General features: G+C 44.8%; 1 protein-coding gene across 6 annotated transcripts in view; it reads left to right on the plus strand.

Annotated features, from left to right (window-relative positions):
- The window catches only part of LOC135551024 (ankyrin repeat and KH domain-containing protein 1-like), a 43,266-nt gene that overhangs the window by 2,931 nt on the left and 14,180 nt on the right, over positions 1–26,155 (plus strand). For 2 of the 6 annotated variants that reach the window (XM_064982383.1, XM_064982387.1), the window contains exons 2-17: positions 14,787–14,940; positions 16,557–16,713; positions 18,042–18,204; positions 18,422–18,569; positions 18,694–18,927; positions 19,103–19,197; positions 19,290–19,527; positions 20,495–20,686; positions 21,145–21,254; positions 21,790–21,877; positions 22,077–22,204; positions 22,992–23,135; positions 23,233–23,335; positions 23,517–24,710; positions 24,984–25,108; positions 25,706–25,817. In XM_064982383.1, the coding sequence (XP_064838455.1) occupies positions 14,787–14,940; positions 16,557–16,713; positions 18,042–18,204; positions 18,422–18,569; positions 18,694–18,927; positions 19,103–19,197; positions 19,290–19,527; positions 20,495–20,686; positions 21,145–21,254; positions 21,790–21,877; positions 22,077–22,204; positions 22,992–23,135; positions 23,233–23,335; positions 23,517–24,710; positions 24,984–25,108; positions 25,706–25,817 (3,385 nt within the window). The remainder of the gene's footprint in view (positions 1–14,786; positions 14,941–16,556; positions 16,714–18,041; positions 18,205–18,421; positions 18,570–18,693; positions 18,928–19,102; positions 19,198–19,289; positions 19,528–20,494; positions 20,687–21,144; positions 21,255–21,789; positions 21,878–22,076; positions 22,205–22,991; positions 23,136–23,232; positions 23,336–23,516; positions 24,711–24,983; positions 25,109–25,705; positions 25,818–26,155) is intronic. The other 4 variants (XM_064982385.1, XM_064982388.1, XM_064982386.1 and 1 more) reach the window with 3 other exon arrangements.

Consider the following 26,155-nt stretch of genomic DNA (forward strand, 5'->3'; position numbering starts at 1 on the left):
CAATGAAAGCCATGCTGGTGAGCCAGAAGTGTAGGGGTCCACTCCACAATGAAAACCAGGCTGGTGAGCCAGAAGTGTAGGGGTCCACTCCACAATGATCCAACTGTCACTTCCTCTTTCAGAGATGGAGCTTGACCCAACTTGACATTGGTATTGACCTGTAGATTTTTACCACGGCATGTTTTGTAAGTACAAAGCGGTACAACATTTAGGTAACAGTTAAAATGTTCCAATGTCCAAGAGAGGTCCACTGCGCTGCTAGTAAAAGTTTTACCCACACATGTAGTGGGTTATGCAAATTCTGGCTCATCTCACAGCTGGTCATTTTGTTTTATACTTTAATACCGGATCACATTCTCTTGCACAACGGCATGTTGCGTGAATTAGGTTAGTGATTTGATAATGATTTTAAGTCAAATGCACTGTAGACAACATGACACTTTATCAGTAACCCAACCCCATACATATTTCTATGTCAAAATAATGAATAGTAAGAAAACACCGATGATACAGTGCCACTTTGAGGGCTTCCTTCCCTGTTTTGTGTTGGAGTAACGGCAGATTGACTGGGATTATTCAAGGCCCCTTGACCACAGCATGTTTTGTCTTTAATTCCCTGTGAATCTTATTAGGCACACACATTTCCATTTGATGGTTTAAATACTGTAGCAGCTCAGTACTGTGAGTGTGTGTGGCTGAGGGTCAGGGGTCGACTATTTGGACAGGAGATACTTAATTACCGGTGCCATGTACAACAGAAGTTATTGCTGCCGTAAGTCTTCTCCCTCATTGTTATTTATGTGTTTTTGTGGACTTTGACTTGCAGGTGAAGTCTTGTCACAGTGTACTGTACTAGTTTATCTTTTCTTTGTCGTGAGGTTCACATGGGGGGCCAAGTCAAAGATTAGATGGCATAAGTAAGTACCTGGGTAATTGTAGAGCAAAATAATGTGCCGAATAGCATGATTGTGTGCAAGTCACCACATTTCTATCCACTTTTTTTTTCTGTGAGTAAAGTCATACGGTATGGAGAGAAAAAAATCCCAGTCATTGTGATGGAAACCGGAAGTTTCGGTACAATTTTATAAATGCTGTTCGTTTGACACGGTGGGATGTTTTTGTGTCAGTAAAATTATTGCAGGAATGGCGGTTGAAACGCCCTCATGCGCAAATGTTTTATATAATAACCATCATATCAAAATAAACTTGGAGTCACACAATAATGTGGTGTGTGGTTCTTCCACTACGACTTGGGGAAACCATGCAGTTTTATAGGCTAATGATGAACTTCACAGGATGGTCAAAGTACACAGTGATGAGCTTGGTGCTCCTTTTCAATAAATATTGAGGGTCTTATTCTGGTGACATGATGATAGATGCTTGACTGCCCTTAGTGAGAATATATTCTTAAATATTGTAACTAACAATCTTTGTTTACAAGATTAGGAATGAAAAGTCAGTTTAGTGGTGGAATGTCATTTTCATTTTCCTCATTGTGCTCCAGCTGAGAGGTCTCAGAAGTGCAGGACATTTTGGCAGAAGTGGGATTTGACCAAAGAAACTAGCTAGTTTGCACGGAGCAATGATGTCATGTTTCATGACGATTTATTAATGATCTTCACATGATCTGTTTTAATACAGCATTCTATGATTTAGTTTCCGCCCTCACCAGCATTACCCGCCTAAGTGTAATGTAAGACGTAAGATCATTTACAGGCTCCATCTCTTTCTCCGTCCCGCCCTGCATCAGGGTCTGACACACACACACACACACACACACACACACACACACACACACACACACACACACACACACACACACACACACACACACACACACACACGTACGTAGACAGATGCGTGGATGAGGTAATCAGTTACTTGTTTATGTGGCCTCTTGGTCAGACACACCCTGAGATGTACGCACAAATAAAATTGTATTTGTCACATGCTTCGTAAACAACAGGTCTAGACTAACAGTGAAATGTAATTTTCCAACAATGCAGACGTAAAGATGTATACAGTGGGGAGAACAAGTATTTGATACGCTGCCAATTTTGCAGGTTTTCCTACTTACAAAGCATGTAGAGGTCTGTAATTTTTATCATAGGTACACTTCAACTGTGAGAGACGGAATCTAAAACAAAATCACATTGTATGATTTTTAAGTAATTAATTTGCATTTTATTGCCTGACATAAGTAGTTGAACACCTACCAACCAGTAAGAATTCCGTCTCTCACAGACCTGTTCGTTTTTCTTTAAGAAGCCCTCCTGTTCTCCACTCATTACCTGTATTAACTGCTCCTGTTTGAACTTGTTACCTGTATAAAAGACACCTGTCCACACACACACTCAAGTCTCCAACCTCTCCACAATGACCAAGACCAGAGAGCTGTGTAAGGACATCAGGGCTAAAATTGTAGACCTGCACAAGGCTGGGATGGGCTACAGGACAATAGGCAAGCAGCTTGTTGAGAAGGCAACAACTGTTGGAGCAATTATAAGAAAATGGAAGAAATTCAAGATGACGGTCAATCACCCTCGGTCTGGGGCTCCATGCAAGATCTCACCTCATGGGGCATCAATGATCATGAGGAAGGTGAGGGATCAGCATAGAACTACATGGCAGGACCTGGTCAATGACCTGAAGAGAGCTGGGACCACAGTCTCAAAGAAAACCATTAGTAACACACTACGCCGTCATGGATTAAAATCCTGCAGCGCACGCAAGGTCCCCCTGCTCAAGCCAGCGCATGTCCAGGCCCGTCTGAAGTTTGCCTGTGACCATCTGGATGATCCAGAGGAGGAATGGGAGAAGGTCATGTGGTCTGATGAGACATATATATTTTTGGTCTAAACTCCACTCGCAATGTTTGGAGGAAGAAGGATGACTACAACCCCAAGAACAACATCCCAACTGTGAAGCATGGAGGTGGAAACATCATTCTTTGGGGATGCTTTTCTGCAAAGGGGACAGGACGACTGCACCGTATTGAGGGGAGGATGGATGGGGCCATGTATCGGGAGATCTTGGCCAACAACCTCCTTCCCTCAGTAAGAGCATTGAAGATGGGTCGTGGCTGGGTCTTCCAGCATCAGGACAAGTCTCTGAATGTCCTTGAGTGGTCCAGCAAGAACCTGGACTTGAACCCAGTCGAACATCTCTGGAGTGACCTGAAAATAGCTGTGCAGCAACGCTCCCCATCCAACCTGACCGAGCTTGAGAGGATCTGCAGAGAAGAATGGGAGAAATTCCCCAAATACAGTTGTCAAGCTTGTAGCATCATACCCAAGAAGATTTGAGGCTGTAATCGCTGCCAAAGGTGCTTCAACAAAGTACTGAGTTTTTTAAATTTTTTATTGGGGAGGTGGGGTAGATCACCTTTAATAGCACAGATTGTATCTTCCATCAATGCAATTGTCTGCAATATTTACAATCGGTATATGTAAATATATACAGTACCAGTGAAGTTTGGACACACCTACTCATTCCATGGTTTTGTTCGGGTTCATTCCTTACGTCCTTTCCTTGTCAATCATTGGTTCATTAGAGTCATAATGCTAATTTCAATCTTTAATTCAAACTTTTATTAATGCAATTGCAGACAGAAGTTGACAAACAGGAACATACTCAGAAACATGCATGCTGAGTTCTACCTCAAACAAAAGGTCTCCAGTTGTTTTATTAAACCGAAGTCCCACTTTAATGATGTCACTGACTACGTCATTACCTTTTTACTCCTGAGACCCAAACCCTGCATCCATAGCTATACAGTTTCAGTGTTATAAAAGCTAGGCAATAAATGTCCCCTCCCCAAAGTTGATTTATTGTAGAATGTCTGAGTCGTCTCATCTCCCACACTCCCCTTAAGAGTTCTGTCTCAGTCACACATCTTTATGAGCGAGAGAGAGAGAACAACAACTGTGGAACAATTCTAAATGTGTATGTATATATATATGTATGTGTGTGTGTGTGTATATACTATATATTATATATTATTTATATACATATATTATTTATATATATTAGTTAATCTGTAGTCTAGGATACATTTAAGGAGGGAGTTGTCTTATAACTCCTCCCCTGCTATTAATATAACATAAGCATAATCAATTATTCTAATACATCGAACATTTGTACAACCCCAATCATGACCCCTAGGTGAACCCTGACAGTTTCTTTATTTGTACTATTTTTCTACATTGTAGAATAATACTGAATACATCAAAACTATGAAATAACACATGGAATCATGTAGTAAGCAAAAAAGTGTGAAACAAATAAAAATAATATTTGAGATTCGTAAGTAGCCACCCTTTGCCTTGACAACTTTTCACACTCATGGCATTCTCTCAACCAGCTCCATGAGGTAGTCACCTGGAAAGCATTTCACATAACAGGTGTGCCTTGTTAAACGTTTGTGGAATTGAATTCTTATTTAATGCGTTTGAGCCAAGCAGTTGTGTTGTGACAAGGTAGGGGTGGTATACAGAATATAGCCCTATTTGGTAAAATACCAAGTCCGTATTATGGCAAAAACAGCTCAAATAAGCAAAGAGAAATGACAGTCCATTGACTGACCTTCATGTCTTAAAGTAATCTGACTCAGTTACACCAAGTGCAGTTGCAAAAACCATCAAGCGCATTGAGGAAACTGGCTCTCGAGGACCACCACAGGAAAGGAAGACCCAGAGTGAACTCTGCTGCAGAGGATACTTTCATTGGTTGCAAGATTGCAGCCCAAATAAATGCTTCACAGAGTTAAAGTAACACATATCTGAAAATTAACTGTTCAGAGGAGACTGCGTGAAATCAGGCGTTCCTGGTCAAATTGCTGCAAAGAAATCACTACCAAAGGACACCAATAATAAGAAGACTTGCTTGGGCCAAGAAACATGAGCAATGGACATTAGACCAGTGAAAATCTGTCCTTTGGTCTGATGAGTCCAAATTAGAGATTTTTGTTTCCAACCGCCCTGTCTTTGTGAGACGCAGAGTAGGTGAACGGATGATCTCACCATATGTGGTTCCCACTGTGAAGCATGGAGGAAGTGGTGTGGGGTTGCTTTGCTGGTGACACTGTCTGTGATTTATTTAGAATTCAAGGGACACTTAACCATCATAGCTACCACAGCATTCTGCAGCGATACGCCATCCCATCTGGGTCGGGCTTAGTTCCACTATCATTTGTTTTTCAACAGGTCAATGACCCAACACACCTCCAGGCTGTGTAAGGACTATTTGAAGGAGAGTGCTGCATCAGATGACCTGGCTTCCACAATCACCCGACCTCAACCCAATTGAGATGGTTTGGGATGAGTTGGACCGCAGAGTGAAGAAAAGCAGCAAATGAGTGCTCAGCGTATGTGGGAACTTCTTCAAGACTGTTTGGAAAAGTGTTCCTCATGAAGCTGGTTGAGAGAATTCCAACTATGCATAGCTGTCATCAAGGGAAAGGGTGGCTACTTTGAAGAATATATATATGTAAATGTGAATACTTATGTTAATGTGATATTTCAGTTTTTAATACATTTAATATCTTCGTCTTTATGGGATGTTGTGTAGATTGGGGGAAAGAAAGTAATTTATCCATTTTAGAATAAGGCTGTAACTTAACAAAATGGGTAAAAAGTCAGGGGGACTGAATACTTTCCGAATGCACTGTAGGTAGGGGTAAAAGACACACCCCCGAGACGACAGACTCTCCCCTCAGCTGGAGCACAGAGCACAACATTCCCAGCCATTCCGCACCCTCGGCACAGAGAAATACCCCGGGTATGGTTTCAATTACATTCACCGCAGTCTTTTTTTTTTTCTCCCTTCTTTTTCTCTCTCAAAGAAAATTGAAAACGGAGAGTTGCTGACCACACCCTCGGTTCAGGTCATCGGGTCAGTTCTTTTGGCACCGCCTCAGGTCCATTTGCGCCGGTGACGCTCGCTGATATCGGGCAGTTATAGAGTTGTTAGTCGTCCAGTCTGTAAAGAACATTGTAGGGTATTGTACGGTTGGGTACGTCCGTGTTAGTAAACAGATTTACTTCAAGTACGGCTTTTAGTCTACTGTTATTCCCGTGATCCAACACACTGCTCTGTCCCCGGATAGTGACCGAAGGGGATGGCTGGAATGTATTGGCACACTCTGGTGCTCTTCTGCCCTGAAGACACTCACATGGTTGGACAGCTTGTTCAGTGTCCTGTCCAGTGCAGGAAGTCCTTCCCTGTGGGCCACAAGGCAGGTATATGGAGGTCACAGAGAGAGTAGGGGAAACGTGCTGATCAGCTCATCTTGGCGCTTAATGTAATTCAACCAAGGCTCAGGGCCTAAGCACTGTTCAGCTCTGTCTCCAGGCAACATGCTAGAGGGGATGGAGCTTAGTGATAAAAAAAAAAACTTCACTGGTGCCCTCGTGCCAATTACTAGGCTATACCTGCATGTGTCGTCACAAAATGGTCCTGCCATGCCTCTGTCAGAATATGCACAAAAAAAGTCATTGTTTTACCTGCGTACAGTGTACAAAACATTAGGAACACCTTCCTACTATTATTGCGTTGCACCCCTCCCTTTTGCCCTCAGAACAGCCTCAATTCGTTGCCATGGACTCCACATGGTGTTGAAAGCATTCCACAGGAATGCTGTCCCTCGTTGAGTCCAATGCTTCCCACAGTTGTCCAAGTTTTCTGGATGTCTTTTGGGTGTTGGACAAATCAAATCATTCTTCATACACACAAAATGTTGAGTGTGGAAAAACCCAGCAGCGTTGCAGTTCTTGACACAAACTGGTGCACCTGTCACCTGCTACCAAACCCCGTTCAAAGGCAAATCTTTTGTCTTGTCCATTCAGCCTCTGAATGGCACACATACACAAACCATGGCTCAATGGTCTCGAGGCTTAAAAATCCTTATTTATACCTGTCTCCTCATCTACACTGACTTTGAAGCGAATTTAACAAGTGACCTCCAGAAAGGATCATAGCTTTCACCTGGATAGTAAATAGGCATGACGGGAACCACACTTGCGGAAACCATCCGTTCACCTACTCTGCGTCTCACAAAGACACAGCGGTTGGAAACAATCTCTAATTTGGACTCATTAGACCAAAGGACAGATTTCCACCAGTCTAATGTCCATTGCTCTTGTTTCTTTGCCCAAGCAAGTCTCTTCTTATTTGTGTCCTTTAGTAGTGGTTTCTTTGCAGCAATTTGACCATGGTCTGATTTCATGCAGTCTCTTCTGAACAGTTGATGTTGAGATATGTCTGTTACTTGAACTCTCTTATGCATTTACTTGGACTGCAATCTGAGGTGCAGTTAACTAATGACTATCCTCTGCAGCAGAGGTAACTCTGGATCTTCCTTTCCTGTGGCGGTCCTCACGACAGCCAGTTTCATCATAGCGCTTGATGGGTTTTGCAGCTGCACTTGAAGAAACTTTTAAAAGTTCTTGACATTATCCAGATTGACTGACCTTCATGTCTTAAGGTAATGGACTGTCACAACCTTGTCACAACACAACTGATTAGCTCAAACACATTAAGGCAAGAAATTCCACAAATGAACTTTTAACAAGGCACACGTTAATTGAAATACATTCCAGGTGACTGCCTCATGAAGCTGGTTGAGAGAATGCCAAGGGAGTGCGAAGCTGTCATCAAGGCAAAGGGTGGTTACTTTGACGAATCTAAAATATTTAATTTGTTTGAACACTTTTCGGTTTCTACATTATTCCGTGTGTATTATTTCATAGTTTTGATGTCTTTAATATTATTTTACATTGTAGACCATTAATAAAAACAGCAAGAACCTCTTGAATGAGTAGGTGTGTCCAAAAATTTGGCTTGTACTGTATGTACAGTGGCCTGTGAATGTATTTTCCCCCTTGGCATGTTTCCTATTTCATTGCCTTACAGCCTGGAATAAAAATGTATTTTTGAGGGGTTTGTATCATTTGATTTACCCAACATGCCTACCACTTTGAAGATGAAAAATATATTTTTTTGTGAAACAAACAAGAAATGAAACTTAACTTGAGCGTTCATAACTATTCAGCAATTGCAACTGCAAGTCTCTTGGGGTATGTCTCTATAAGCTTGGCACATCTAGCCACTGGGATTTTTGCCCGTTCTTCAAGGCAAAACTGCTCCAGCTCCTTCAAGTTGGATGGGTTCTGCTGGTGTAGAGCAGTCTTTAGGTCATACCACAGATTCTCAATTGGATTGCGGTCTGGACTTTGACTTGGCCATTCCAAGACATTTAAACGTTTCCCTTAAACCACCCGAGTGTTGCTTTAGCAGTATGCTTAGGGTCATTGTCCTGCTGGAAGGTGAACCTCTGTTCCACTCTCAAATCTCTAGAAGACTGAAACAGGTTTCCCTCAAGAAATTACCTGTATTTAGCGCCATCCATCATTCCTTCAATTCTGACCAGTTTCCCAGTCCCTGCTGATGAAAAACATCCTCACAGCATGATGCTGCCACCACCTTCCTTCACTGTCGGGATGGTTTTCTTTGGGTGATGAAAGGTGTTAGTTTTGCGCCAGACATAGCGTTTTCCGTGATGGCCAAAAAGCTCAATTTTAGTCTCCTCTAACCAGAGTACCTTCTTCCATATGTTTGGGGAGTCTCCCACATGCCTTTTGGCTAAAACCAAATGTGTTTGCTTATTTTTTATTTTTTTTTAAGCAATGGCTTTTTTCTGGGCACTCTTCCGTTAAGCCCAGCTCTGTGGAGTGTCCAGCTTAAAGTGGTCCTATGGACAGATACTCCAATCTCCGCTGTGGAGCATTGCAGCTCCTTCAGGGTGATCTTTGGTCTCTTTGTTGCCTCTCTGATTAAGGCCTTCCTTGCCTGGTGGGCGGACCTCTCTTGGCAGGTTTGTTGTGGTGCCATATTCTTTCAATTTTTTTAAGTAATTGATTTAATGGTGCTCTGTGGGATATTCAAAGTTTCTGATATTTTTTTTTATAACCCAACCGTTATCTGTACTTCTCCACAACTTTGTCCCTGACCTGTTTGGAGAGCTCCTTGGTCTTCATGGTGCCACTTGCTTAGTGATCTTAGTGATGTTGCAGATTCTGGGGCCTTTCAAAGCAGGTGTGTGTACAGTTGAAGTCGGAAGTTTACATACACCTTAGCCAAATACATTTAAACTCAGGTTTTCACAATTCCTGACATTTAATCCTTGTAATAATTCCCTGTCTTAGGTCAGTCAGGATCACCACTTTATTTTAAGAATGTGAAATGTCAGAATAATAGTAGAGAGAATAATTTATTTCAGCTTTTATTTCTTCATTCCCATTGGGTCAGAAGTTTACATACACTCAATTAGTATTTGGTAGCATTGCCTTTAAATTGTTTAACTTGGGTTAACCGTTTCGGGGTAGCCTTCCACAAGCTTCCCACAATAAGTTGGGTGAATTTTGGCCCATTCCCCCTGACAGAGCTGGTGTAACTGAGTCAGGTTTGTAGGCCTCCTTGCTCGCACACGCTTTTTCAGTTCTGCCAAAAATGTTCTATAGGATTGAAGTCAGGGCTTTGTGATGGCCACTCCAATACCTTGACTTTGCTGTTCTTAAGCCATTTTGACACAACTTTGGAAGTATGCTTGGGGTCATTGTTCATTTGGAAGACCCATTTGCGACCAAGCTTTAACTTCCTGACTGATAATGCCATCTATTTTGTGAAGTGCACCAGTCCCTTCTGCAGCAAAGTACCCCCCCACAACATGATGCTGCCACCCCCATGCTTCACGGTTGGGATGGTGTTCTTCGGCTTGCAACTTCCCTTTTTCCCTCCAAACACAATGATGGTCATTATGGCCAAACAGTTCTATTTTTGTTTCACCAGACCAGAGAACATTTCTCCAAAAAGTCGATCTTTGTCCCCTTGTACACTTGCAAACCGTAGTCTGGCTTTTTTTATGGCAGTTTTGGAGCAGTGGCTTCCTTGCTGAGCGGCCTTTCAGGTAATGTCGATTATAGGACTCGTTTTACTGTGGATATAGATACTTTTGTACCTGTTTCCTCCAGCATCTTCACAAGGTCCTTTGGTGTTCTGGGATTGATTTGCACTTTTCTCCAAAATACGTTCATCTCTAGGAGACAGAAAGCGTCTGCTCCCTGAGCGGTATGACGTTGTCCCATGGTGTTAATACTTGCGTACTATTGTTTGTACAGATGGAAATGGTACCTTCAGGAGTTTGGAAATTGCTCCCAAGGGTGAAGCAGACTTGTCGGTCTACAATTTTCTTGGCTGATTTCTTTTGATTTTCCCATGATGTCAAGCAAAGAGGCACTGAGTTTGAAGGTAGGCCTTGAAATCGACCGATTAATTGGAATGGCAGATTAATTTGGCCCGATTTCAAGTTTTCATAACAATCGGAAATCTGTATTTTTGGGCGGCGATTTCCGATTTATTATTTTGTTATTTATAAAAATAAATAAAAAATGTGTACCTTTTTTTATTTAACTAGGCAAGTCAGTTAAGAACACATTCTTATTTTCAATGACTTACTGGGAACTGTGGGTTAGCTGCCTTGTTCAGGGGCAGAACGATAGATTTTCACCTTGTCAGCTCAGGGGTTCCATTCTTGCAACCGCACAGTTAACTAGTCCAACGCTCTAACCATTGCACTCCACGAGTAGCCTGCCTGTTACGCGAATGTAGTAGAAGCAAGGTAAATTGCTAGCAAGTATTAAACTTATCTTATAAAAAAACAATCAATAATTATCACTAGTTATAACTACTGATTTCAGTTTAGCAGGCAATATTAACCAGGTGAAATTGTAATTTCTCTTGCGTTCATTGCACGCAGAGTCAGGGTATATGCAACATTTTGGGCAGCCTGGCTCATTGCGAACTAATTTGCGAGAATTTTACGTAATTATGACATAACATTGAAGGTTGTGAAGAGAAGGAGGTTGCTTTTATCCTATCCTAACAAGAATATTTAGACTTAGGGATGTCACCGTTAGATAAAATACCGAACAGTTCCGTATTTAATATAATAATAATAATAATAATAATATATCCCATTTAGCTAGGGTTAGAGGCAGATGCTTGGAATTTAGGAGGGAAGAAAGTGGGAGCCGACGCTTTTGTCCAAAGCGACTTACAAGTCGGCACCGCCCTCGAAAGTTGAGAACGACAGGGTGGGGGGGAAGGAGGTTGTCCAGGGGCCACTACTTTTACATATGGGTGGCCCCATGATCGAACCCACGACGCTTGGCGTTAGATAAAATGCTCTACCGACTGATTTGATAAGGATGTTGAGCCACACAGGACACAGTTCCGTATTTCACTGAAATTATAAACGTTTTGTTTTCGAAATGATAGTTTCCGGATTCGACCATATTAATGACCAAAGGCTCGTATTTCTGTGTTATTATGTTTAAGTCTGATTTGATAGAGCAGTCTGACTGAGCGATGGTAGGCAGCAGCAGGCCCGTAATCAGTAATTCAAACTGCACTTTCGTGCGTTTTGCCAGCAGCTCTTCGCAAGCGCTGTTTGACTTCAAGCCTATCAGCCTAATGGCTGGTGTAACCGATGTGAAATGGCTAGCTAGTTAGCTGGGTGTGCGCTAATACTGTTTCAAAAGTCACTCACTTTTAGATTTGGAGTAGTTATTCCCCTTGAGCTGCAAGGGCTGCGGCTTATTGTGGAGCGATGGGTAACGATATTTAGTGTGACTGTTGTCTGTGTTCCTGGTTCGAGCCCAGGTAGGGGCAAGGAGGGGAGCGGAAGCTATACTGTTACACTGGCAATACTATAGTGCCTATAAGAACATCCAAGAGTCAACGGTATATGAAATACAAATGGTATAGAGAGAAATAGTCCTATAAATACTATATTAACTACAACCGAACACCTCTTACCTTGGAATATTGAAGTCTCATGTTAAAAGGAACCACCAGCTTTCATATGTTCTCATGTTCGGAGCAAGGAACTGAAACGTTAGCTTTTTTACATGGCACATATTACTTTCTTCTCCAAGACTTTGTTTTCTTCTAAAGCCATGACATAATTTTCTGTAATTTTCCAAGCTGTTTAAAGGCACAGTCAACTTAGTGTATTTTAACTTTTGACCCACTGGAATTGTGATACAATGAAATAATCTGTCTGTAAACAATTGTTGGGAAAATGACTTGTCGTGCACACAGTAGATGTTCTAACCGACTTGCCAAAACTAGTTTTGTTAATGACATTTCTGGAGTGGTTGAAAAACGAGTTTTAATGACTCCAACCTAAGTGTATGTAAACTTCCAACTTCAGCTGTTTTTATATATATACACACACACACACACACACACACACACACACACACACACACACAGTGCCTTGCGAAAGTATTCGGCCCCCTTGAACTTTGCGACCTTTTGCCACATTTCAGGCTTCAAACATAAAGATATAAAACTGTATTTTTTTGGGACACAATCATGAAGTGGAACGACATTTATTGGATATTTCAAACTTTTTTAACAAATCAAAAACTGAAAAATTGGGCGTGCAAAATTATTCAGCCCCCTTAAGTTAATACTTTGTAGCGCCACCTTTTGCTGCGATTACAGCTGTAAGTCGCTTGGGGTATGTCTCTATCAGTTTTGCACATCGAGAGACTGAAATTTTTTCCCATTCCTCCTTGCAAAACAGCTCGAGCTCAGTGAGGTTGGATGGAGAGCATTTGTGAACAGCAGTTTTCAGTTCTTTCCACAGATTCTCGATTGGATGCAGGTCTGGACTTTGACTTGGCCATTCTAACACCTGGATATGTTTATTTTTGAACCATTCTATTGTAGATTTTGCTTTATGTTTTGGCTCATTGTCTTGTTGGAAGACAAATCTCCGTCCCAGTCTCAGGTCTTTTGCAGACTCCATCAGGTTTTCTTACAGAATGGTCCTGTATTTGGCTCCATCCATCTTCCCATCAATTTTAACCATCTTCCCTGTCCCTGCTGAAGAAAAGCAGGCCCACACCATGATGCTGCCACCACCATGTTTGACAGTGGGGATGGTGTGTTCAGGGTGATGCGCTGTGTTGCTTTTACGCCAAACATAATGTTTTGCATTGTTGCCAAAAAGTTCAATTTTGGTTTCATCTGACCAGAGCACCTTCTTCCACATGTTTGGTGTGTCTCCCAGGTGGCTTGTGGCAAACTTTAAACGACACTTTTTATGGATATCTTTAAGAAATGGCTTTCTTCTTGCCACTCTTCCATAAAGGCCAGATTTGTGCAATATACAACTGATTGTTTCCTATGGACAGAGTCTCCCACCTCAGCTGTAGATCTCTGCAGTTCATCCAGAGTGATCATGGGCCTCTTGGCTGCATCTCTGATCAGTCTTCTCCTCGTATGAGCTGAAAGTTTAGAGGGACGGCCAGATCTTGGTAGATATGCAGTGGTCTGATACTCCTTCCATTTCAATATTATCGCTTTCACAGTGCTCCTTGGGATGTTTAAAGCTTGGGAAATCTTTTTGTATCCAAATCCGGCTTTAAACTTCACAACAGTATCTCGGACCTGCCTGGTGTGTTCCTTGTTCTTCATGATGCTCTCTGCGCTTTTAACGGACCTCTGAGACTATCACAGTGCAGGTGCATTTATACGGAGACTTGATTACACACAGGTGGATTGTATTTATCATCATTGGTCATTTAGGTCAACATTGGATCATTCAGAGATCCTCACTGAACTTCTGGAGAGAGTTTGCTGCACTGAAAGTAAAGGGGCTGAATAATTTTGCACGCCCAATTTTTCAGTTTTTGATTTGTTAAAAAAGTTTGAAATATCCAATAAATGTTGTTCCACTTCATGATTGTGTCCCACTTGTTGTTGAGTCTTCACAAAAAAATACAGTTTTATATCTTTGTTTGAAGCCTGAAATGTGGCAAAAGGTCGCAAAGTTCAAGGGGGCCGAATACTTTCGCAAGGCACTGTATATATGAGATCATATGACAGTTCGATTGCACACACTTTATTTAACTAACTATGTCTTCTGAAGGTAATTGGCTGCACCTGATCTCATCACGCACCACTTCTCCGTTGTTTTTTTTTATTTTTATTTTTACTTTTTGAAACCGGTCATTTTTTTTCAGTTCACTTTACCAATTTGGGCTATTTTGTGTATGTCCGTTACATGAATTACAAATACATATCTATTTAAATTACAGGTTGTAATGCAACAAAATATGAACAACGCCAAGGGGGATGAATACTTTTGCAAGGCACTGTATATCCATAAAAATTATACTGATTCTTGATTTCGACTGGCTGAGAAAAGCTGCCTTCACTTTCATTACTATGCAAACAATGTTGCAAATGTCGGAGACTGCAGCAAGGTTTATTCAAATCTTTGCTGTTAAACTATATGTTAGTCTAAAAGAAATGTGAGAACGTCTAGATGCCTTTTGATAGTGGAGATGAAGTTTATAAATTGCCTGGCTGGGCTGATGAAACGGTGGATAGCGCAGTCAGATGGAACAGAGTAAATAGGCTTTTTTAAAGTCATATTTAGCCGGTGGTAACTTGTGGAATAGGCACCGGCTGTAATGTGGTTTTAACCAATCAGCATTCGGGATTAGACCCACCTGTTGTATAAAGCACTCTATAATAGGAATCACTATTGTTCTCAAGCTGATATGTATAAAAAAAATAAAAAAAAACTGTTTAAAAAAAAATATATATTTTACAATGACTCCTTAAGGCGATGGGTTTATTCCAGCAACTATCTCGAGCAAAATAAACATCACCATGCTTCCTAACTTTCTCATCATTCATCATGTTTCTAGGTGGAGTCCTTCATATTAGACCAGGAAGACCTGGACAACCCCATGCTAAAGACGGCGTCGGAGCTGCTCCTGTCTAGCGCTGCCGACGGAACTGATCTCAGAACAGTGGACCCAGAAACACAAGCCAGACTGGAGGCTCTGTTGGAAGCAGCCGGTACGTATCGTAGTGGTGTGAACCCTTCACCTGTTACTTTATTTTAATTTATTTATTTTGAATGCACCTGTTTGATCACTTTAAATTACGAAGATGTTACATGCTAATGCTGCTTCAGTCCTGTTCTTTTTATCAAATAGGACTGCTGCTCTTTTGGGACTTTGAATCCTGAAACCTGCTTTAAACTCCGCCCAATTTAGTATCAATGCTTAATTAAGGCCTACAATTTAGTTTGTACTTACATACTTTCTGACGTTGTCAGGCCTGCCTGGTGTTTCTGTTCCTACCACTGTGTTGGGACATGACCTCGTAGGTGTGTAGAGATGGCACATTGCCAGTGAGAAATACCTGCATAACAAACGCAAGTGCTCAAAATAGATGTTCAAATCCCTGCTGCACCACAAATCAAATGTATTTCTAAAGCCCTTCTTACATCAACTGATCTCTCAAAGTGCTGTACAGAAACCCAGCCTAAAACCCCAAACGGCAAGCAATATGCAGGTGTAGAAGCACCACAGCCTGCGTTTACCCTGCATGTGGTTGTGTTTTGGTTTCTGTCATCCACCTACTTCCCATGTTGGATTGTCTATGGGGGAGGGGGTGGGGTAATACTGATCAATTACAGTGATCAGTAAATTTGACTGCAGGGTGCGCACAGGCTAAGTGTTGCAAGGCAATTATCAAACCGGCTACAACTCTCGCTCAGGCCTCTGTTGAGCTAAGCTGAACCAGCCCGTCAAAGCACTTAGCCTTGGTCTGTGTAGTTAGTGCCTCACTGCTGCCTCTTTAGAGAAACTAAAAAGCTTTCTGAAACAATGAAAGAAGTCTTTGTGTCTAATTTGATGCGCATGAACCCGTGGGTTGGATGGATGTTGTGGTGTGCATCAGGAAGACATGTAGCATGTTAGCCAGGTCCCAGCCAGCCAGTCAGTGTATGGGGAGTTGGTACAGGCTAGCGCAGCACATGAGATGGTAGGTAAGCTAGGCTCGCGGGGGGGGCACCACGGGGAAGATTAACACGAGCAATGGATTTCGATAGAGCAGCAACAGCTTCCATCATGACTCAAACCTTTAGTACACTGCTTCTGTGCATGTCTGCCTCCCATCTATCGTTGTCTGTGTGCAACTGTGTGCATGTCTGCCTCCCATCTATCATTGTCTGTGTGCAACTGTGTGCATGTCTGCCTCCCATCTATCGTTGTCTGTGTGCATGTCTGCCTCCCATCTATCGTTGTCTGTGTGATTGTGTGTGTGCACATTTTAACATCTGTGTAACCAATCATGTGGCGAATGCAGTGGATTTTGCATACCGCAAGTAGTATTGGACTCTGTTGCTTCTGTTCTTAAGCCTCAATGTTGGCTGATCATCAGATTCTCTTCCATTAATTGTTAATATGCCCACTTACTCAGTCGTGATTAGGTTCCCCCCCTTTGATATGTTTCCTCAACGCTGTGTTCACAACTTGATAATACAGACAATGTGTTTGTGTTCTCTTTACACCTTGTTGCATAGTTTTAATTGTGTGCTCTGTGTGTGTGTGCTGCTGTGTGTGTGTGTGTGCTGCTGTGTGTGTGTGCTGCTGCTGTGTGTGTGCCTGACCCTGGGTCCTCTGAAGGTATTGGTAAACTGTCCACCACCGATGGTAAAGCATTCGCCGATCCAGAGGTACTACGCCGCTTGACGTCGTCCGTGAGCTGTGCGCTGGACGAGGCCGCCGCCGCTCTCACACGCATGAGGGCCGAAAACACACTCAACGCCAGCCAGGCAGACAAGTATGTATCTCCTCTGCGCTAAGTCTAAACATTAAGTGCACTACACCATATTCAGGGATCCTCCCTCACACCTGTCTTGTCTGGGCCTAATTTTTACTTTCAACATGTTGTGCTTTCTTCAAGTTCGCTTGAACATCTGACAACTCCTTAGGTGAGAATTTTTAAAAAGGAGAACAAAATCTTATTCCTATAATTTACAGTGTTAAATAACACTGTGTGAGAACAATATTTTTGTGAACCAAATGTTTAATTTTGTCGTTTTAATAATGTTGGTAGCAACGCGTGAAAAAAGTTGTGGCAATCTGTTGCAGTTCAAGTCGACTACAAAACCCGTAATGCAATGGTCTCGCTGGGCTAGCTAGGTAGCTAGTTAGCAAACATAACTACACACAATAATAGCAAAGTCAATAACAGCATGTGAAGTAGCTACAGTAGTTAGTGCAGTTTGTTTAGGCAATTTTACAGCTATCAATTTAGGAGTCTACAATCTCACCATGTTCACCCTGCAGTGTGGAGTCTGACATTTGCAACGGTACAATGCAAAGCACCCTGGACTGAAGAGGCAGACAAATAAGGGAGATGTGTTAGGACCTCTGTTAAATTACACATTTCTGGAGGTTGTTATATTGCAAAAAATATGATCAATGGCTCATTTCTAGAGAAGACAACCTCCTGCGTTATGACATCGGCCAGTATTGAAATCTGACACCTTTTTACTGCAGCGTTGAAGCTAGGAACGCAAGCATTTCACTGCACCCGCTATAACATCTGCTAAATATGTGTTTGCGACCAATTTTTAAAATGTATTTGATTTGTGTGATGTTTTTTTCCACGATGTAAAAGACATGCCTATTAACTTCCAGTGTAGTGAGGGAGACTTTCTCAACGCTACGTCATACTGGCCGAATTTCTGCCTGCCTCAACGGCAATTTGATACACCTGAAAACGTGAATCGATAAGACATCGCTCAGAATGAATCATAACTTTATAGCTGTCCTTTCTCCTGGCCTTTGTATTAAAGACTGTAGTTGATTTTTAAGTCCAGTGGCGGCAAGCTGATGCACTGAATAACTCCCATGATTCATAGAAGATGCGTTTTGTCTCTACTGTTCTCCGACTCGACCACTGTTTTACTGAAAAGCTTTAAGGTGCCGTATTGGGTCAAAGGCCGTTCATGAAATGTACTGCTCTGTCCTGAGTGAGGCCTTTTTTTTTGTTGTTGTTGTTTTAAACTTGTTAGAGTGTGAGTGACGGCGTGAATTGTGACAACTCCGTTCAGCCTATTGATGCTTTGGTCTGCGCAGCCACAGTCCCAGTAATTGTAGCAGTCTGGTTATTTTCAGCCGTAGCTTGGCGGAGGCGTGCTCCGACGGGGACGTCAACGCCGTGAGGAAGCTGCTGGATGAGGGGCGGAGCGTCAACGAACACACTGAGGAGGGAGAGAGTCTGCTCTGCCTAGCCTGCTCTGCTGGTTACTATGAACTTGCACAGGTATAATGAACGCACACACAAACACACACACACACACTGACCTTTAGCCACTCACAGTATACTGCTAACATTGTTCTGCCTTTCTGTCAGAGTTTCCATCCAGTTCTGTAATCAAATGTAGGTGTATATCCAAATGTTGCAGAGCCAAACCTGATCCTTTTGTGGTTGTTTGGATGTCTGTTTTCAAAACCCCCGACGTGTGTCCGTCCTCCTGCAGGTGTTGCTGGCCATGCACGCTAACGTGGAAGATCGGGGCATCAAGGGTGACATCACGGCCCTCATGGCAGCAGCCAGCGGTGGCTACGTAGACATCGTCAAACTGCTGCTGGTACATGGGGCTGACGTCAACGCACAGTCCTCCACAGGTGAACACACACACACACACACACACACACACACACACACGTCAAACACCACTAGGTGCTGTGACCGAGACCAGAAACCATTACATCTACTTCCAGTAAACACTGACAACTCCGTCCCCGTCAGGTAACACGGCGCTGACGTACGCGTGTGCGGGCGGCTTCCTGGACGTGGTGAAGGTGCTGCTGAAGGAAGGCGCCAACATCGAGGACCACAACGAGAACGGCCACACCCCCCTGATGGAGGCGGCGAGCGCGGGTCACGTGGAGGTCGCCCGGGTGCTCCTGGAGTACGGGGCTGGTATCAACACGCACTCCAACGAGTTCAAGGAAAGTGCACTTACGCTGGCCTGCTACAAAGGTACGTCCTTAGACAATGAACCCTTTAGCCGTGCACCGGAGAGATCAGAGGTCTTTATACAGAAATCAGTGACTCAAGTGATCCACTTATGTTGACAAACCAGTGTGTGAAACAGGATATGTAATTGTTGGGATGAAGCACCCAGAGCATTTTCCCCTCTTGTCAACACACACAGGGCACCTGGACATGGTGCGCTTCCTGTTAGAGGCGGGGGCTGACCAGGAGCACAAGACCGACGAGATGCACACAGCACTCATGGAGGCTTGTATGGTGAGACGCGCACACACACACACACACACACCACACTATTAAATTGAAGGTGCAGTATGACTGAGGTCTCCTGTTCCTCTGCCCCTCTTCAGGATGGGCATGTGGAGGTGGCGCGGTTGCTCTTGGACAGCGAGGCGCAGGTCAACATGCCCGCTGACTCTTTCGAGTCTCCGCTGACGCTGGCGGCCTGTGGGGGCCATGTAGAGCTTGCTGCCCTACTGATGGAGAGGGGCGCCAACCTGGAGGAAGTCAACGATGAGGGATACACTCCCCTCATGGAAGCTGCACGAGAGGGCCACGAGGAGATGGTGGCGCTGCTTTTGGCACAAGGTATGGCTTTCTTTTGCTCCCTGGTTTGAATGAAACTAGTGTTCCCAGTAGATAGGTTTTCCCTACTATATTGAGCCTCCAGCTTTGTGTAAATACAAAAGTCTTTTTTTTTCTTTATTTAATGTAATGAAAGGCGAAGGGAGGATACCTAGTCAGTTGTCCAACTGAATGAAAGGGGGATACCTGGTCAGTTGTCCAACTGAATGAAAGGGGGATACCTGGTCAGTTGTCCAACTGAATGAAAGGGGGATACCTGGTCAGTTGTCCAACTGAATGAAAGGGGGGATACCTGGTCAGTTGTCCAACTGAATGAAAGGGGGGATACCTGGTCAGTTGTCCAACTGAATGAAAGGGGGGATACCTGGTCAGTTGTCCAACTGAATGAAAGGGGGGATACCTGGTCAGTTGTCCAACTGAATGAAAGGGGGATACCTGGTCAGTTGTCCAACTGAATGAAACCTGGTCAGGGGAGGGGATACCTGGTCAGTTGTCCAACTGAATGAAAGGGGAGATACCTGGTCAGTTGTCCAACTGAATGAAAGGGGAGATACCTGGTCAGTTGTCCAACTGAATGTATTCAACTCAAATGAGATACCTGGTCAGTTGTCCAACTGAATGAAAGGGGGGAGATACCTGGTCAGTTGTCCAACTGAATGAAAGGAGGGATACCTGGTCAGTTGTCCAACTGAATGAAAGGGGGGATACCTGGTCAGTTGTCCAACTGAATGTATTCAACTCAAATGTGTCTTCCGGGGGGGGGGGGGGTAATGAATAATGAAGTGACATGATAATATTTAGAGTTTTGAGCTCATGATCTAATTGGGTTGATGCCGAAGGGACAAGATGGCTTTTCCAGAACTAATTGTAATTCTGTGGTCAATAGCCAGTGGTGGGAGTAGGTTAGTACTGTTTTCAAAATGTGCTCCCAGCTGAGCCATCTTGAATCCCCTCCCTCTGTTGTCTGCAGGTGCCAACATCAACGCTCAGACAGAGGAGACCCAGGAGACAGCCCTGACGCTGGCCTGCTGCGGGGGCTTCCTGGAGGTGGCCGACTTCCTCATCAAGGCCGGGGCCGACATCGAGCTGGGCTGCTCCACGCCTCTCATGGAGGCTGCACAGGAGGGACACCTGGAGCTGGTCAAGTACCTGCTGGCCGCCGGTGAGCAGAACCACTCCCCTCTGGACAGCCTCTCTGTTTGTTTGTCTCAAAACAAACTCCACCAACATCTATTTGAGATCACCTCAACTAACCGGTCCTCCCCGCACATTGACTCTGTACCGATATCCCCCCCTGTATATAGTCTCGCTATTGTTATTACTTCTGCTCTTTAATTACTTGTTACCTATTTTATTTCTTATTCATATCCATATATATTTTACCTGTATTTTTGGTTAGGGGCTCGTAAGTAAGCATTTCACTAAGGTCCACACCTGTTGTTTTTGGCGCATGTGACAATTGTTTTTTAAATGAACAATTAAAATAAAATTGGATTTGATCATCATTTCATAAATTATTGAAATTGACTCGGTTATTCCCGAAAACCCACATTTTATTTTGAAGTGTGTAGTTGTTACACCTTCTGTGTGTAATTTGACACCTTGTGCTCTTGTCCCCAGGAGCCAATGTCCACGCCACCACGGCGACAGGAGACACGGCGCTGACCTACGCCTGTGAGAACGGACACACAGATGTGGCTGACGTGCTGCTGCAGACAGGGGCTGACCTGGTGAGACCTCCCCCCTCTGGAGAAACACACTTCATGTCCATGCACAGCTCTTTTTTTGTTTTGTTTTTGAGTCGTTCACATGTTTGCGTAAGTGTGTGTGGGCACCCTATTTGTTTTCTAGTGCCCTACTTTTGACTGGCGCCCATAAGGCTCTGATCTAAAGTAGTGCACTATATAGGGAATAGGGTCCCTATAGGACTGTGATCAAAAGTAGTGCACTATATAGGGAATAGGGTCCCTATAGGACTCTGATCAAAAGTAGTGCACTATATAGGGAATAGGGTCCCTATAGGACTCTGATCAAAAGTAGTGTACTATATAGGGAATAGGGTCCCTATAGGACTCTGATCAAAAGTAGTGCACTATATAGGGTCCCTATATTGCTTTGGTCTAAAGTTGTGCACTATATAGGGAATAGGGTTCCATTTGTGACGCTGTCTCTGTGTTGTGTAGATGCTGGATACGTCGCTGCTTGAATAGGCTCTCTGTTTCTACTTGTACACGTTACACACTCCTGTCTCTGTTTGTCTTACAGGAGCATGAATCGGAGGGGGGCAGGACCCCTCTAATGAAAGCTGTTAGAGCGGGCCACCTCTGTACTGTACAGTTCCTAATCAGCAAAGGTGTGCTTCTGCTCCTTCACTGTGTAGCAACGCCACACAAAACCACACACCAGACATCTTGACACGTTGTAGCTTGAGCCACTTTGCTCATCAGATAAAGCCTCATTGAAACTGTAGAGTATATAAACGTTATAGGGTTGCTGTTGTTTTCCATGTGGCCTCAGATTGACCCTGTTCTTGGTCTCTCTCCCTCCACCAGGAGCTAATGTGAACAGGGCGACGGCCAACAATGATCACACAGTAGTGTCTCTAGCCTGCGCCGGGGGCCACCTGGCCGTGGTAGAGCTGCTACTGTCCCATGGGGCTGATCCTACACACAGACTGAAGGTGAGATCATGCTTGTCCCAAGCTCTTGGGCACAACGGTCTCAGGAGTGACCAGGAAGGAAATCTGATATTAAGAATGTCACACTGCACGCCTTATAATGGACTCCTGTGTAAACAAACCCTTCTGTAACCCCTGTGTAAACAAACCCTTCTCTAACCCCTGTGTAAACAAACCCTTCTCTAACCCCTGTGTAAACAAACCCTTCTGTAACCCCTGTGTAAACAAACCCTTCTGTAACCCCGGTGTAAACAAACCCTTCTGTAACCCCGGTGTAAACAAACCCTTCTCTAACCCCGGTGTAAACAAACCCTTCTCTAACCCCGGTGTAAACAAACCCTTCTGTAACCCCTGTGTAAACAAACCCTTCTCTAACCCCTGTGTAAACAAACCCTTCTCTAACCCCTGTGTAAACAAACCCTTCTCTAACCCCTGTGTAAACAAACCCTTCTGTAACCCCTGTGTAAACAAACCCTTCTGTAACCCCTGTGTAAACAAACCCTTCTGTAACCCCTGTGTAAACAAACCCTTCTGTAACCCCTGTGTAAACAAACCCTTCTGTAACCCCGGTGTAAACAAACCCTTCTGTAACCCCGGTGTAAACAAACCCTTCTCTAACCCCGGTGTAAACAAACCCTTCTCTAACCCCGGTGTAAACAAACCCTTCTCTAACCCCGGTGTAAACACAGAACTGTCTCCATGTATTTGTTCCTCTTTTAATTCTTGATCAAATTCTCCCAAGATCCTGATACTAACGATGACGTGTGTTTTGTGTCAATCTCTCACCTAGGATGGCTCCACCATGCTGATCGAAGCTGCTAAGGGTGGTCACACCATCGTGGTGTCCTATCTCCTCGACTACCCCAACAACGTCCTGTCGGTCCCCGTGCCAGACTTGTCTCAGCTCACACCCCCATCCCATGACACCTCTCCGGTAGGGACTTCTACAAACATGTTTGTTTATTGTTGATACCAGTTACAAGTATTGATACTAAATATACTTTTCTAATATCCTAAACTAACCCAAACAGGCTCCACGAGTTCCATTCCAAGCCCTGGCCATGTTGGTGCCTCCTCAAGAGCCAGACAGAGTCCCCTCCAACATCACAACGCCTCCACCCGTCATCACAAAAGGTCAGATCATACAACGTGTGTTAACAGCAAATACATTTTCCAACTTTGCCAAGAAGAAAGACCACTAAGACCACCATTTGACTGCACAAGGAATCAAAGTGTTACCATACAATATTGCAGTTATCATTGAATGTAAAACCTCGTAGCTAACTGGTTGTGTTGTCCTGTGTGGCTGTCTCAGGCGGATCCAAGCAGAGGCTGAGCCCTCTACAGGGCAGCCCCGTCGCCACAGGCGGTCCGGACGCGGACCTGCTGCCTCCTTTCCACCCGTACCAGCCCCTAGAGTGCATCGTTGAAGAGACTGAGGGCAAGCTGAACGAGCTTGGCCAGAGGATCTCCGCTATAGAGAAGGCCCAGCTGCAGTCCTTGGAGCTCATCCAGGGAGAGCCTCTCACCAAAGACAAGATTGAGGAGCTGAAGAAGAGCCGCGAGGAGCAGGTCCAGAAGAAGAAGAAGATCCTCAAGGAGCTGCAGAAGGTGGAGCGTCAGCTGCAGCTCAAGACACAACAGCAGTTCACCAAAGAGTACATGGAGGCCAAAGGCCTGAAGGACGACCCGGGGCAGCTTGGCCAGGCGGCAGGGGTGGAGCAGCCCGGCACCCCCCTGCCCTTGCATGCTGCAGAGCCGGGCTCCGACACCGAGGGGGACGGGGAGGGCATCCACCACCACCATGATGGACAGCCCCACCCCGCCGCCGAGGAACAGGAGGAAGATGATGAGGAGGAGGACTACGCCAAGCTACCTCAGGTGGACACCATCCTGTATAGACAGGCCCAGGAACCCCCGCCACCTGCTCCTCCTCACACCCAGGCCCTGCAGTGTCCCGCTCCTCCTCACACCCAGGCCCTGCAGTGTCCCGCTCCTCCTCACACCCAGGCCCTGCAGTGTCCCGCTCCTCCTCACACCCAGGCCCTGCAGTGTCCCGCTCCTCCTCACACCCAGGCCCTGCAGTGTCCCGCTCCTCCTCACACCCAGGCCCTGCAGTGTCCCGCTCCTCCTCACACCCAGGCCCTGCAGTGTCCCGCTCCTCCTCACACCCAGGCCCTGCAGTGTCCCGCTCCTCCTCACACCCAGGCCCTGCAGTGTCCCGCTCCTCCTCACACCCAGGCCCTGCAGTGTCCCGCTCCACCCCTCCTGCAGGCCCATTTCTTACCCTCCCATCTCCTGGCCACCCAGCAGTCCACAGACTTCAGTACGGCAGACTACCCCGTCAGCTCCAGCCCCGATCTGGAGAGGGTGATGGTAAACCAGCAGCAGATGTTGTGGCAGCAGTTGACAGACCTGGGACCGGGCCTTCTCACCCAGGCCCCTGAAGGACTCATGGTGGCCACCCCAGCACAGACCCTCACAGATACTTTGGACGACATCATGGCAGGTGTGTTCATTAACACGGTCCTCTCTTTGCTTTGTGTTCTCAGTCCAGGTCTCTTTTTTGAAATTTTTAACTCGACTAAAATCAGAAAATAAAACCTCTAACCATTTAAGGGACCGCTTGATCACTCATCCTTTTCACTAGCACTGAACTTGGTTTCAGTACATTTTCAACAGACTTTTTCAAATGGTTTTAATCCATCTTGAATTCGAATGGGATGTCGTTATATTTTGAAGGTGGACTAACAACTCTCCTTCCCTCTCGCCCCTGTGACAGCAGCGGTGAGCAGCAGAGTCCCCATGTTGAGCACGACGGTCTCGCCCCCAGCACAGACGCCCATCCATTCAGTGTCCCCACACTCTATGCTCCCCCTCTACCCCTCCGTAGACATCGACGCACACGTACGTCACACCACAACACGCTAGTGGGCCTCCCGGGTGGCGCAGTGGTTAAGGGCGCTGTACTGCAGCGCCAGCTGTGCCACCAGAGACTCTGGGTTCGCGCCCAGGCTCTGTCGTAACCGGCAATGACCGGGAGGTCCGTGGGGCGACGCAAAATTGGCCTAGCGTCGACCGGGTTAGGGAGGGTTTGGCCGGTAGGGATATCCTTGTCTCATCGCTCACCAGCGACTCCTGTGGCAGGCCGGGCGCAGTGCACGCTAACCAAGGTTGCCAGGTGCACGGTGTTTCCTCCGGCACATTGGTGCGGCTGGCTTCCGGGTTGGATGGCCCTGTGTTAAGAAGCAGTGCGGCTTGGTTGGGTATCGGAGGACGCATGACTTTCTACCTTCGTCTCTCCCGAGCCCGTACGGTAGTTGTAGCGATGAGACAAGATAGTAGCTACTAAAACAATTGGATACCATGAAATTGGGGAGAAAAAAGGGTTAAAAATTGAATAAAAAAACAATAACACGCTAGTTTAGCTAATAATAGTCAGGTGGGTTTGTCTGGTTTGTCTGTCTGGTCAGGAAAATAACACCCACCTGTATCTCTTGTCAGACGGAGAGTAATCACGACACCGCCCTGACGCTGGCCTGTGCCGGCGGTCACGAGGAGCTGGTGTCGGTGCTCGTCGCCCGAGGGGCTAACATCGAGCATCGGGATAAGAAAGGTACACAACTCCCATACTTTGTCTTTTAAAAAAATGTTTTGTAACAATAAAAACAAAAACATGTTGGGCTCAATTATCAGGGAACTTGATAATTTGTGTTTAGAAGTGGGAGTCCGTCTGTATGATTGGATGACTAGATTTAACGGATGGGCATTTGACCGTTTTTCCTTTTTTCACTGTGAGTCCTGGCAGGATTTATTTTAGTACTTAAATGAAAAATATTATTTGAACACAAGACATGTACTTAGATCAATGTGCACATATGTATTTTATCGGCCTATGCCAACAGTGTGCGAAAATTCCAATTTATCCTAACCATTACAGAGAACACGTCCATA

Source organism: Oncorhynchus masou, chromosome 12 (assembly GCF_036934945.1).
Source record: "Oncorhynchus masou masou isolate Uvic2021 chromosome 12, UVic_Omas_1.1, whole genome shotgun sequence".
Taxonomy (NCBI): domain Eukaryota; kingdom Metazoa; phylum Chordata; class Actinopteri; order Salmoniformes; family Salmonidae; genus Oncorhynchus; species Oncorhynchus masou.